This window comes from Periophthalmus magnuspinnatus, chromosome 17, assembly GCF_009829125.3.
Source record: "Periophthalmus magnuspinnatus isolate fPerMag1 chromosome 17, fPerMag1.2.pri, whole genome shotgun sequence".
Classification (NCBI taxonomy): Eukaryota; Metazoa; Chordata; class Actinopteri; order Gobiiformes; family Gobiidae; genus Periophthalmus; species Periophthalmus magnuspinnatus.
Window position 1 is genome coordinate 3,732,492 of NC_047142.1, and position 14,835 is coordinate 3,747,326.

The following is a 14,835-nucleotide window of genomic DNA, read 5'->3' on the forward strand; positions in this document are numbered from 1 at the left end:
CTCCTTCAGCCAATCAGTCTGGCGCACGTGGCATGACATTTCAATCTATCAAGCAAATCAATAGCTGCGGTCCCCGTGGTGCAGGGCCCTCCTCGCCTCACTGTGCGTCTTGCGTTTGGATACAGGCCTCTGGAGGAGTGCGCAGACCCGGCTGGACATTCTGCTGATAAACGCACTTCTGTAGAGTCTCGGGGGAAATGTGTTTGCGTGTCCCCTCCTGGTCAGAGCGCGCGGTTGTGTCCCCTCTCCAGGCAGGACAGGCCACATGCGGGACCTGAGGGGGGGTTGGGTTGGTGCTGGGTAAGGGCTGGTTGGTTGCGCGCTCTCCACCACCCCCCTCTCTTTTCCCCTCCTGGCTGCAGCTGTGGCCTTATTCGCAGCACCTGACCGCGGGCCCCAGATGTGCACAGCGCCCAGGCAACAGCAACAATTCGAGCAATGCAAGTCCCCCGCGAGTCCGAGCCAGGCACCTGCAAACATAACCCCCCTATCCAACATGATGGCGTAATTACAGGTCTAATAAGGCGACATCTGGAAACGACTCATTATCTATCACAAATAAAGAGCCCGGGTTCACAAAGCTAAAATGGTATTGCGCTCTCAGCACTTTGACTGCGCATCAAACAAAAGACCCGCAGCTCCTGGCGCTGACCCAATTAGCCATCAGGTACACGCGCGCGCTGCACACACTCACAACACAGCCTTTCTATTTATGTTCTGTATGTTTATTATCAAATATTTGCCTGGAGACAACTTTTGACCTATATTCAAATACTTCATTAACATTGAGCAGTTAAATGTCCACAAAGGCATCACAGTGAACATCCTGCAGAGGAGGTGACTCAGGCCTGACTCTGAAATACAAACATACTGAAACATATTGCTCGTAGATCACAGGAGGACTGTGGGCTGGACTGTGAAGGACTGTGGGTTGTGTTCCAGGTGATGATGAAAAGAAGAACTTGCTGTAGAAGTGTCTGTAAACAGAGCTGACATGGAACAACTTGGAGCTGAAGGCTCAGTGCTGTTCACACAGAAAACTGTAAAGGGTAATGGTGACATCTAGTGGCACATTCACATGTTTACATCTCATCACAAGTATGTGGTCATTTGGTCACAACTACAAGTAAATCCAAGTCTTTTAGAGGAATAAATATAGTCTATAAAGGTCATGATGTTTCTTTAAATATGCCTACAAAAAAAGACATTTTAACATAAATAATACGATATTAGGCTAATTTAGATTACATCATCATTTAAAGTTACAGTACATGCATCATGTTTTGGTGTTTATTAAGGCCTTACACAGGCCTCATGTGTTTTTTAAAAACACTTTGCTTATTTCATTTCATACTGTTGCCATTACTCGTTTGACCAGCAGAGGGCAACATGCCTCTGTTTTACAGTATCACACTATGTGCAGCTGCACAGGGACCCTGGGAGATCCACAAATTGTTTTCAAGTGCATAAACAGAATACAAAACATTTTTTTTAAATGTGGACTGGAAAACAGCAAGATTTTTTTTTTCTTTTTAAATGATTGCAGTGTGGCATTTGTTCAAAGCTGGAGTAAACTCAAAGAGCACATAACACTGCCTGAGGACTTTCTCTCTGTATACACTGGGAAACTGCTCCAAAATACTGATGTTGTGAGAAGATGATGTGTTTGATGTGTTTGTCTGTATGGTACACCATCATTCAGGTGAACATGGGCACAATATTTCACACTATCAATGACTATCTCCATGGTGTCCTCTATGCCTCCACGTACACTCCTGTACGCTCCATCCTTACTCCTCTGGTGTTTCACGGGGCAGAGCGCATGACTGATGAGGGGGGAGTGGTGTAGCGTTTGGGGCACAGGATCTTGCCAAAGGCCCTGCGGAAGCTGCTGTGGCAGAGAGGGTATAGGAAGGGGTTAATGGCAGAGTTGAGCCACAGCAGCCAGAAGGTGACCTCGTACAAATGGTGCGGGATGCAGCGCCCCCTACAGGCCGCTCGAATAATCATCAGGAGAGTGTACGGAGCCCAGCAGATGGCAAACACGCACACGATGACGGCAAGAGACTTGGCGATTTTCCTGTCTCTGGACAGACGGCTGGGATGAAGCGTCCTGCTGCCAGAGGAGTCCATTTTCCCCAGACTTGGGGACGAGTTCTGAGAGTGTACGGACCCCCGCACGGCCAAATTGGTCCCCCAGGTCTGAGACAGAGGAAGGCCCTCCCCCTGAGCTGAGGCCTGCTCACTGTTCTGCAAGTGAAGCTGGGTGTTCCTCCAGTGTAGCCTCCTCCTGCGGATGCTCAGGTAAATGCTCAGGTTAAAGAAAGCCACCGAGATGAAAGGAGAGAAGAACTCCAGTGTGGAGGCACTCAGGAGGAAGTACCAGGAGTAATAGAACTCAGCGAAACACTCGTCTTTGGGCACACGGCTCCTGCCCACCACCAGCTCCCACAGGATGATCGCAGGACCATAGAGCACGAAGGCCAGCACCCACACTGCCGCCATCTTGATTATGGCCTGATGAGTCTTGCTCTGTCTGGCCCGGTAGCTCACCTGCAGGAGAAGAGCACACAACATTATCAGCCTCATATGAAAGAAATCACTCACTGGATTTCATTCTGTCCACAGGAATGAATCACACTGGGTTTGTTGGGCGTTAATGAATCATCTTTGAACACATTACGCCAATTCCTAAAGTCAAACTGCTCTACAAGTTTGAAAACAAAAGCTTTCCCAGTCGACAGGTCAACGATGACGCAAAATGACCTCGATAATGTGTTGTTGATCAGACCAGGCGCAGTCCACTTCATTGTTTTTGTGGCGCTGAAAGGTCCCTGTTAAGTGATTTACGTAATGACATTTTTGAACCACTCAAAGTGAGAGAATGAGATGTCCTTGGATACCTCTGCTTTTATTTTTTATACGGGTTTATTATGACAGTCTGAAAGCAGAAGATTCGGCTAAACCAGGCTAGTATATTTTTGTTGTATAATCACCCCTAGTCTTTTGTTTTCAAAGGCAAACTGGGAACCACAACTGCTTTTGTCTGCTCTGGTTCAGAGGAAAAAGCTTTTAGGAGAACTGTGTGTTTAGCTTGGCTGTGGCCCGTGTCTGGTCCGATTGATCTGGCCAGGTTGGAGGGAGGTTGTCTATGATGAAAGCTAGCTAATTAAAGAAGGGACTAGCCTGTAGTCTCTCTGGTGTTATTTGTATTCATTGCTCTGATGATAAGTGTTTGCTAGCGAACGGAAACAGAGCGCTCTCTTTGTGTCCCACGGCGAGCCTAACTCTACCTGTGAGCCGTGAGCGTGCAGCGGGCTACAACACGAGCCGCTGATGGAAAGCGACGGAGAACAGTGATTAAACGTTACATAGGTAGAAAGATAAAGAGAAAAACGTCAAAATAAATCAATCAGGTGCATCATGTGACTGTACTGTGACTGTACAGGGCCGGCTCTCGCTTTCAGGGGTCCCTAAGCTGAATTTGTCTCTGGGGCCCGCCCACAGTGGACGTCGCCTGGCTCAGCTATGGGCGATTCACGTCTGACAACATTATGACTCTGCTCTCGTCGCCTCAACTAACTGTATTTGTATTTACAGTTGAAATCAGAAGTTGACATACGTTAGATAAAAAGACACATACACTTACTTTTTTTCTCACTGTCAATCAAAAGCAAACAACTGAATAGGCTGAGTATTATATAAACGTCCCATGTCACTGTTTTATCCTGGCATAATAGACTATTTCGAGTCACACAGAGCTGCTCATATTTATGTCCGGCTCAAAAATAGCATATATTTTGATACTATAAATTAAAAAAAACAAACGTAATCATTTGAGACGGATATTCGGGCTGCTGTAAACACATGAGTCCTGTTTCTAATAAAACTGTACATATTATATTATTTTTAACATACACATATGGGTTCTTGGGGGCCCCCTGCTGGCCTCGGGGCCCTAAGCAGCTGCTCAGTCTGCCTATAGACTGAACCGGCCCTGTGTACAAAAGTGAATAGATATTTTGACCATGTGCTCTTATTTTGAACAAGGCGTCTCCAGACAGATAAGAATGTTTAGCAGTTTAAAATTATCTGATTTCTACATTCAAAATATGCTGCACCTAAATGTTTTCCTCCGTGCTTGTTTCCCCCAGAGTCATTTTTAACCGTGAGAGGTCTTCATAGTGACATTTATTATTAACTCTGAGTTCGACACATTATCAGTCTGGGATGGCTCTCGTCGAAAGTGATCGGAAAACTCATGACGATTACATCTTATCTGTTTAAAAATGTACCAAGCACTTTCCTTCCGCACATTTTCATAAACAAAATAGTCTATACTGATAGGATAGTCTCTAAAATAGGATGAGGTTTGTCTGTCGCTGGTGTCATGTTTGTTTTTGGTTCACTTGGGCGTTGTTGGCTTCCGCACAAACCTCATTGCTGCTCTGTGATTGGTCCGTCTGCCCGATTAACCTCACAGTGGGACTCTCTAAAGATTTTATTCGGGGATGTCCCAACTTTTCTCATTAATGGCCACATATAAAAACACAGACAAACCTGAGGGACGATTGAGGCCATAGACTGGTTGTGAATACAGTGAATACTTCAAATCTGTGTTATTATTACAAGTTACACTGAACCACTGGACCGGGGGTGTCTCATTTTCACCGAGGGCCACATCAACAAAATGGTTGCTCTCTGCCAGATGTAACTGTAAGATAAATGTCACTACATTTTAATTATATATATATATATATATATATATATATATATATATATATAATTAACCGTTTCTATATTTATTACTTAGTCAAGTTACAAATATTGCATATGGATTTGCATAGACATGAAAAAATGGCTTTAACTGTGTATCTCCTGATAAACTCACATTTTAAGACAGTCATACCTTTTAATTTACTTTGTCAGGGGCCACATAAAATGACGTGGCGGGCCGAATTTGGCCCACGGGCCTTGAGTTTGACACATGTGCACTAGACCTTTATTCACGCTTACATCCTCAGTGGGACACATTAAATATTTAATATGGGATTGTTAAAGTAGATTTTCAGAAATATACATTAAAAAGTACTGTTTAAGGTAATATGGGCCAATTCACCTGGAAGCTTAAGGGCCAAGAAACATTGTTCTGAGGGCCGCATTTGGCCCCGGGCCACAGTTTGGGCATGACTGATTTAGCTTATTATAGCAAGCAGTAGATTTCCATGTGTTTTAATAATGAAAATGGCTACGTGATATTTTTGATTCACGTTGTATGATTCAGAGTCTGTCAGGAGCAGAGTAGAGTCTGTGAGAGCCACACAGATCGAGGCCAGGAGGACCCAGCTGGAGGGCAGGTCTATGGTGCATGATACAGGACCATAAAGAAACAGAGGACAGAGATGGTTAGCGACTTGAAAAATCACATTATTCATGTAGAAATAGAAAGAGCTCCAAGAAATGAGAGAAAGTAAGAGTCATTTGTAGTCGTACTTGGGCAAATTACTACTAGAATAAGAGTATCTGTTAGAGTAGCTGTAAGAGTAACTGTAAGAGTAACTGTAAGAATAGAGAAACTCCAAAAAAAAAGTTGATCCAGCTGATACAATGCAGTGATCTTTTATGATGAACCTGACCTGTCCGACTGAGGGATTCCACACACAACTCTCCCGTTTCTCACTTAAACATAGTACATAGTGTTTTATAAATCCTAATTGGCTGCTAATGTAAAGCTGCAAAGACCACCTGCTGTAAACGTCGCTAAACATTATGCAAATAGGATCCAGCATTGTCTTTTTATCGTATGTTCAAACAGCTGTTCATTTTCTCAGTTCCGCTAAATGTACATTATAATTCCTTTGCACCAGACATGCAGAAATAATGTTCATTTTGTAAAACCTTTGAGCTGTTACGTACAAAAAAAACCTGGTGTGGGCCAAATGCATAGAACATCCAGAGTCAATCAGAACATTTAGCAGCTTTTGGGATGGTTCTTTCCCAGTCAAAGTCACCATCTTTTTCTCCCAAAGGTCAGAGTGTGTTTTACGTGATGCTTTTATGGGATAGCCTAGCGTAATTAGCATTTCAAGTCAAGACACGCATGGCACAGGGCCTGGGGGTCGTCACCTCTGCAGATGGACACATTGGGGAGAATAAGGTGGTTATATCCCTACCAATGACCTGGAAGCGACCCAGAAGCGACCCGGCGTCAAAACAGAACCACAACTATCACATTTGCATAGTCTAAAAATAAAGCAACAGGACTAAAACAAGGACTAAACCAGGACTCAACTGAACCTCAACTAAACAAAGACCAAAACAGGACTAAAGTCTAACTCCAGTAACACTTTTAACTAACAATTATTTTAAGTAGTTGATTTGTCAGCAGGATTTTTTGCAAATAGCGTATTTTCCAGACTATACATCGCTCTGGAGTATAAGTCGCACCTGCCAAAAATGCATAATAATGAAGAAAAAAACATATATAAGTCGCACTGGACTATAAGTCGGAATTTATTTTACAAAATCTGAGACCAAGAACAGACATTTTATCTTTAAAGACAAGTTATAATAATAATAATAAAGTGTGGAACAACAGGCTGAATATCAGTACATCACGCTAACGTAACACATTTATATTTATTCAGCTCCATGAAGCACAGACAGAACTGAACGCGTGTCTGGTTTGTTAACGTAAGATATTAACAGTTAATCAGATAAATAAAGCAGAAAAAACAAGTAACAAGTTTACTCTGGATCTCACTCCAAATCAATAAATCCACTGAATTCTTCATCCTCGGTGTCGCTTCTGAACAACTCCACCATTTTCTTTTAGGGGCGTTTTTGTTCAGTGTTTCTCTTTGTCTTTTAAATCACCGTAATGTTGAAATTTTAAATATTCAATGGTACAGGAGGAGTAGATATTGGTACAAGCCTAAAATGCCCTTGTGCAGTTATTAGTGCGACAATAACGAAGATCTGACATTATATATTTGAACAGTTTCACGTATAAGTCGCACCTGAGTATAAGTCGCACCCCCGGACAAACTATGAAAAAAGTGACACTTATAGTCTGGAAAACACAATAGCTGTCAAGCCAAACGATTATTTCTTATGGGCACAGAGATTTTTACTAAATAGGGTTGACATACGGCGACTCAAAGCTTCTAGATGAAGAATATTTATGACTAAAGTGCATTTTTGATGAAAATCGATAGACTGACATTTTCAGTTACTGCTGTCTTTGTTACTAAAGGTCTTTTGGTTTTGTATGGCTCAGATAACGAGACATTTCAAAACTTGACAAGCCACAGTCTAAGGTAAACCACATCTGAGCATCTTATAACCAACAACAAACCAAGAGTAAAGTGTGAGACTAAAGATTAAAGACTAAACTGGGACGAGATCAAGACTAGGAGTAAAACCACTTTGACTAAATGAGTGAGAAAAACAAGACTAAACCAGAACTAAACCAGGTCTAGCCCAACTCCTGTTCAACCCTGTCTTTCCCTCTGATTCATGTATCAATATATCATCTCTCAGGACTCGTGCGTGTTTGTATTTGTCCATTTGTGCGTCCATTTGTGCGTCCATTTGAGAGGTCACTGCGTCTGGCACTTACAGCTCTGGTGACTGAGAGGAAGCGGTCGTAGCTGATGAGGACGATGTTGAACGCAGATGCAGAGCAGAGCAGGTAGTCCATGACCAGCCAGAGCTTACACAGCCCACGCCCCAGGGTCCAGCGTCCCGTCAGGGTGTAGGGGATGTACACGGGGATGCAGAACGCTCCTATGACACAAAACCAAACATGATGGGACCAATGTGAGGAGCCAAGTTATTTAACACAGATACTGAATCATGTGTGACGTGTTTAACGTGATAATGTGTCAATGCAGCTTTAAACTAAACTAAAACGCACATATGCAGCGAGAAAATATTTTTATTTAGGGCTGCAACGAACTGCTGTTTTAATAGTCAATCGCTGTTAGTATTTAGCAATTATTTTCTGGATTGTAGTCAAATGATTACCGGTGTTTCTATTGCAAATTTAGATTTTCCAAACACATTTTTAACCAAATAAAATATGCAAACTGAAGGCTTCAAAACAAAACAAAGTGTATTATTAATGCAAATGTTAATAATACCTGTGTTTTTGTAATAAAAGGTCTTTTCTTATGTGTTTGAGTCTGTACAGTGCAGATTATTATCATTTATTTATTTATTTATTTATTTATTTTTTAATTATTGTATCTAAGTACATTTTTTGGGAGCAATAGTAAACCTGGTCTAAGAGATGTAACGATATCTAAATCTTACTTTTTTATTTTAAAATGCCTTGACAACACTTTTGTTCTGTCATAATCCAAAGAACTAATATTTAAAAGTGCTTAATAACTGTTTTTTCCCATGTATTCTGCACTGAAATAGAGCAAAGGATCATGGTCAATGTAGTTCTCCCTGTTGTTTTTAGCTGAAGCTTCACCATAATGAACTTAAGCAAAGAAATTACATTATTGTGAGACGATATTTGGATTTACAATTACAGTCACATCCCTGGAGCTCACCCATCCCCAAAAGTCAACGCTTTGATCCTGCTGTGTCCCTGAGCGAGACACCTCACCCACCTTGATTAAGCCTGAATGTGGTGTGTGCATGAGTGAGCGACTGGTGATGGTCGAGGGAAAGACGGTAAAGAGCAAATTAGTAAATGAAAAAAAATAAATAAATGAAAAGAAGGTGCAGACTGGGAACTTTTCTTGACTCTACCACTGAACAACTGTAGAGAAATACAATGTAAAGCAGATGTATGTGTCCAAAATCATATCAATCCTGGACATTATTATTATTAAACATGTAAAAGGAGCAGTGGAAACGTGGCCCAGAGGCTCATAATGACATTGTGCCATTAAGCAGGACACTCCACTCACCTTCCCTTCAGTGTATATGACATGTGCACGTGCATAAATGTATGTTTAGTGTTTAGTGCATAAGTAAAACAGCCAAACCCAACAAACTAACCCCTGCACGAGCCCCTGAACGCGCTAAAATGTGACTTACCCACGAGGAAATCTGAAATAGCCAAATTGAGGAAGTAGTAATTGCACTGACGCCTCAAGCTCTTGTCCACTTTGAAGGCAAAAATGACCAGCGCGTTGCCCAAAACTATGACGACCACCAAAGTCACCATCACAAACATGAGGACGACGAGCACGGGGCGCGTAAAAAACACGCCACTCTGCAGCCTGCTGGACGTGTGGTCAAAATAGTACCCGCTGCTGGAGGAGTTGGGGTGTTGTTCTGCAGACATGGTCAAAGCAAATGTGATTTTAATCCCACAGAAGGTCAGAAAGCGCGCAGGAAACAAGGGACGCAGCAGCAACAGGTGCCGTGCGCAGCAGAGTCAGTGCGCGCAGCAGCTCCATGAAGCTGCCGCTGGATGCTCCGGATGCTCTGAAACACAGTGTCCCGAGAAAACCACGAGGGAGCGCTGCACCTTCCCCTCTCCAACTTCAACTTCAAACGTGAATCAACTTGACAATGTGCGAGGAAGTCAGTGAAATGTGACTGTGGAGCTGGACACGCGTGGAATCCCCAAAAATATGCGTCAAAAGAGCGTGTTTTTCATCATCATCGCGTGAAAGAGGAAGGATTTTGGACATTTGTGCTTCCCCTCCTCTGTGTGACCTTCAAATTGTGTCAAATAGATGTTTTATTTAAGCTGCACTGTGTAACTTTCTTCCTGTTTGTCTCCATGGAGATGATAATCAAGCTTTACCTGGAATATTCCATTTTAAGTTGACTGTATTTGGGGTGATATGAGCTCAGTTGGTGTGTTTTAGCTGAAGATTGGTGGTTCCAATCCCTCTCTCGACATAAAAATCCACTGACCCACAGGTTGGCGGTGCAATTCCAGCTCGTACAAATGAATCCTGTTGTTGTGTCCTTGGGCAAGACACTTAACCCACCTCGCCCCAAGTGTCTGCGCATGGATGTGTGAGTAGTTCCTTCATTTAAAGCCCTTTGAGTGCCCTAAAGAGACAAGTAGGTGATGCGAGCAGGTCAAGTTACAGGTCAGGTCTGTGAAGAGGCGACCCCACCTACTCAGAATGCACATTATTCAAGGTATAACACCTGTACAAGAATAAATGCAAGACAGCCGCTTAATATTACAGTGAAACATTGCAAACAAAGTTTTTGGCCAAAAAAGGCTGAAACTGGAGACAAAAGCTGTAATCTGACCAGAACTGAAGAAGAAGTGTCTTGGATGAGCAGAGAAACATCCTCACTCCTACAATGATTTGTCCAGTTGACAGATTTAAACTTCGTCTTTTGTTCTGGATCGGACCTGGACGACTGAGGATTACACAAACATTCCAAACAAAGCTGCATTATTTCCATGGAGACGAGCAGATGGCACACCCTGGTCTTTGGATTTATTTATTTTTGCTTTTAGCTTTCAGTCGTGTGGTCAGCAAAATACTGTCATGATCCATGTTATTCCTGCTCCCTGTTTTGCCTCCTGTCTTGCTCCTTCCCCTCCCTCACCTGCCTGAGCCGGAGCTGGGCGGAGCTCCTGGCTCCTCCCGCGCGCACCTGGAACTCATCAGCGCAATCAACGCAACCTGCTGTGGGATAAGAGGAGCCAGGACCAGACACTTGTGATTGTCCGCGTGTCAACATGATTATCTTGCTTGTCCTTGCTTTTTGTATTTTTTCTCGCTGTTACCTCGCTTGTTGGATTTTGTGCTACCCTCCAGATCTTGCTCCTTGGACCGTCCCAGCTCCCTCGCTCCAGGCTCTGCTCCGACCCTGCTACCCAGCCCTGGTACAGTCTGTCTTGTCTTGCCTCTGCGCTCCATGTCACTGGACCCTGCCTCGCACCCTGCTCCTAGTTCTGGCTCTGCTCGCCTTGTCTCTGTCCCTGCACTCCACGACCCCGGACCCTGGCTCGCACTCTGCTCCCTGCACCGTCGTCTCCTACCCACTCCACGTTCCGCCCCTGGCCTGCACCTCGCCCACTGCTCATTGCCAGATCTACCTTCATTATTGTTCAGTTTATCACTTACTGTAAATAAACACTGTAAACCTTTCCCCGAGTCCTGCATCTCTTGGTCCAATCCACCTGCATTACGACAGAATGATCTGGCCAAAAGATGGACCAAGCAGACTCTGGGTCGGATCCCTCGCTCCACCAGACGCTCTCTCACCACGGAATAATCTCTGACTCTGTTGGAGTGCAACCAGTCTCTGTCCCAGCAGGTGGCTCAACTAAACACTCAAGTCGCCGCGCTGCTCACTCCCGCGCCCTCAGCTCCAGCCGCCGACACCACCACCAGGGCCACGGCACCATTGAGCCCCCTGGAATCGAGGAGCATGGATCCGGACCCCTATTCAGGTCAGTCCAGCCTCTGTTGGGGCTTTCTGTTTCAGTGCGCGTCTATGTTTCAGCAGTGCCCAGCCCGCTTTATGTCTGACGCAGCAAAGACTCGCTACATCTGCGGACTGTTAAGAGGGAGAGCGCTCCAGTGGGCAGAGGCTAAATTTGCTAAGACTGTGCTAAACCAGATAAACTTTGAGGACTTTTGAAGGATTTTAAACTAGTATTTGACCACCCGCATTACCAGGCAGATGCTGCTTCCCTCCTGCTCAGCCTGACCCAGGAATCTAAGTCGGTAGCGGACTATACTGTAGAAATAAATACATTTTTGACTTTTGCCACTGAGGTGGACTGGACTGACAGCGCCTTAAAATCTGTATTTTTAAAGGGACTTAACGACCGACTAAAGGACGAACTAGTTTCCCGTGACGAGCCTCCCGACTTGAGAACTCTGATTGCCCTAACGAACAGGATTGATAACCGTTTACAAACACACCGGAAAGAGAGACGCCACTCGCCAGCCCGGACCAAGAGGGACACCATCCACCTTATCCAGACCGAGGGGCACTCCTCTTCACCACCCACCGAGGAACCCATGCAGCTGGGTCGTGCTCACCTCTTGGCCGAGGAGCGTCTGCATCGCTGCCTGGCGGGGAGTGCCTTTATTGCGGCAAGAAGGGGCACTACCTCGTCTCCTGTCCAGTTCGGCCAAAAAAACGGGCCCACCAGTAGCCCTGGGAGTACTGGTGGGTCAGCAGGCCATCCCAGAGAAAGACAATAAACTGTTACTCCAGGCCACACTGTGCTTTCGCTCAGAGACTTTACCTATTTTAGCCCTAGTCGATTCCGGAGCCGAGGAGGACTTTATTGATCAGCGGGTGACCAAGTAGTGGGGAATGGCTCTGGAGCCTTTGGAGTGTCCCCTCACTGCACTAGCTCTTAACGGACAACTTTTAGCTCAAGTCACACACGTCACGGAACCAGTCACCTTGATTTTTGTCCCGCAGCTTCCATGTGATCTCCTCCCCATTGGTCCTGGGTTATCCATGGCTAAAGACTCATAACCCTACCATCGCCTGGGTCCCGAGGAGGATGTCGGGGTGGAGCTCCTCTTGCCACGCCCGTTGCCTCCAATCAGCTCTGTCGCCTGCCGGGGGGCCACCTCCACTTTCGACCAGTCTCCCGAGGCTCTGGATCTCTCCTCGTTTCCGGAGGACTACCACGACCTGAGGGAGGTTTTTAGTAAGAGTGGGGAGCTCTCACCGCCCTCATGACTGTGCCATCGACCTTTTGCCCGGAGCCCCCTTACCTGCCGGCCATTTATACAATCTCTCCAAACCTGAATGAGGATTTGTTGGCCGCTGGCATCATCCGCCCGTCCTCCTCTCCTGTCCGCACGGGGTTTTTCTTCATGGCCAAAAAGGACAAGACCCTGCGTCCCTGTATCGATTATCGAGGTCTCAACAACATCACCCTTAAAAATAAATACTCCGCGTTCACACCACTTCATGGAGCCACCATCTTCACCAAATTGGATTTACGGACCGCCTATCACCTGGTGCGCATTAGGGAGGGGGACGAGTGGAAGACCGCTTTCAAGACCCCTCTAGGCCATTTTGAGTATGTGGTGATGCCTTTTGGTCTGACTAACGCTCCCGCAGTTTTCCAGGCATTAATTAATGACGTCCTTCGGGACTTCCTGAACCGTTTTGTTTTTGTTTACATAGATGACATTCTTATTTTCTCCGCAGGATCACCAGCATCATGTCCGTTTGTTTCTCCAACGCCTCCTCGAGAATAAACTGTATATAAAAGCAGAAAAGTTTGAGTTCCATGCGGAGGAGGTTGGCTTTTTGGGGTTTATTGTAGGGCGGGGCCAGGTGAGAGCAGATCATCTGAAGAGCCTGTTCACCTCTGCCCCCATCCTGCACCAGCCCGACCCCTCTCGCCAGTTCATCGTGGAGGTTGACGCATCGGACACCGGCGTGGGGGCCGTCCTCTCCCAGAGGTTTGAACCTAAAAACTGCCTTTTTCCATGTGCCTTCTTTTCTCGTCGTTTATCCCTGGCAGAAAGCAATTACGACGTGGGGGATCGTGAACGGCTAGCGGTTAAACTCGCCCTGGAGGAATGGCATATAAATCTCTCGTACATCCAGTCAGCTAAACGTCTTAACTCTCGCCAAGCCCGTTGGTCCCTGTTCTTCAGTCGATTTGATTTTACCCTCACTTACAGCCCGAGGACTCGCAATGTTAAGCCCGACGCCTTGTCCCGTCAGTTCGCCCAGGAGGAGAGTCCCACCGCCCCGGAGCCCAACATTCCGTCCTCCCGAGCCGTAGCGGCTGTCCGGTGGGAGATTGAGGACCTGGTCCAGGAGGCCCAATGGAACGACCCCGACCCAGGTAATGGCCCACCTGGCACATTATTTGTCCCTCATCCTGTGCGTTCCCAGGTCCTGGAGTGGATCCACTGCTTCCGGTTCACCTTTCACCCCGGAACCAACCGCACACTCACCCTGTTGAAACGACACTTCTGGTGGCCCACCGAAAGAAATAAAGTCTTTCTTTCTATAACAAAGAGAAAGAAATAAAGTCTTTCTTTCTTTTCTCTTTCTTTCTGTAAGAACGAGAGAAAGAAATAGTCTTTCTTTCTTTCTTTCTATATGAAATAAAGGGGGTGGGTTGAGGGGGCGGGGTTTTAAATGAGCTAATATTTTACTATTTTCACAGGTAAAATGAATAAGTGAGTTTAGTTATGAAGTTATATCTAGTTTTGACCCTCAGTTTCAGGGTTGAGTCTCCATTCTCTTATTTATTTTTTCTTTCTTCCCTTTTTTCCTTTCCTTCCTTTCCTATTTATTTATCTCAGAACCTGTTTAAAAATGCACTTTAAGAGTAAAAAGTAAAAGTATTTCACAGAAGTTTTGATAAAATATTGCTGATTTGTCTTAAATGTGGTGATACTGATTAAAAATGAGACATATTTTGGTCAATAACTACAATATGAATTCTGTGTATTTATTGGTGTTTACTCAAAGCTGAAGATTATTGCTCATTTAGATTGAAACTGTTCTGTGTTTTTAAAGTGTCTTTACAGCAAATAAATGGACTTTAATGTTCTACTTCAGAGACTTTTTGGATTTACTCAACTTTATCAAGCAGAGAATTGAACCAACAAGAGCTTTTTCAGTGTCTTGAGTTCACTAATTATTCCTTTTTTTTTTTTTTTTTTCTTTACAAAACGTGAATATTTATTGTATTTCCATAATCCAGGACAGAAAGAAACATGCTTAAACTGTTCTTTTCTGATGCCTCGCTGTTGCACATTGTCCTTTTTTTTCTCTTATTAAGTCAATGAACAGAAAAACACCGCATTATAATTCTCATTTTCTCATTGTTTTGCTGCTTTTATTCAGCGAGAAAATAAACCAAAACAGGTCAAACACCAGCCCTAAAACGAC

At 44.7% G+C, this 14,835-nt stretch overlaps 1 protein-coding gene across 1 annotated transcript; it reads right to left on the minus strand.

Annotated features, from left to right (window-relative positions):
• Window positions 1-712: 712 nt before the first annotated feature.
• LOC117385492 (histamine H3 receptor-like) lies at window positions 713-9,457 on the minus strand. The gene is made up of 3 exons (XM_033982782.2): window positions 9,058-9,457; window positions 7,622-7,788; window positions 713-2,553 (listed from the first exon to the last, which is right to left on the minus strand). Exons 1-3 carry the CDS (start codon window positions 9,305-9,307, stop codon window positions 1,807-1,809), a joined length of 1,164 nt encoding a protein of 387 aa, XP_033838673.2. The 5' UTR covers window positions 9,308-9,457; the 3' UTR covers window positions 713-1,806.
• Between the last annotated feature and the right edge of the window lie 5,378 nt (window positions 9,458-14,835).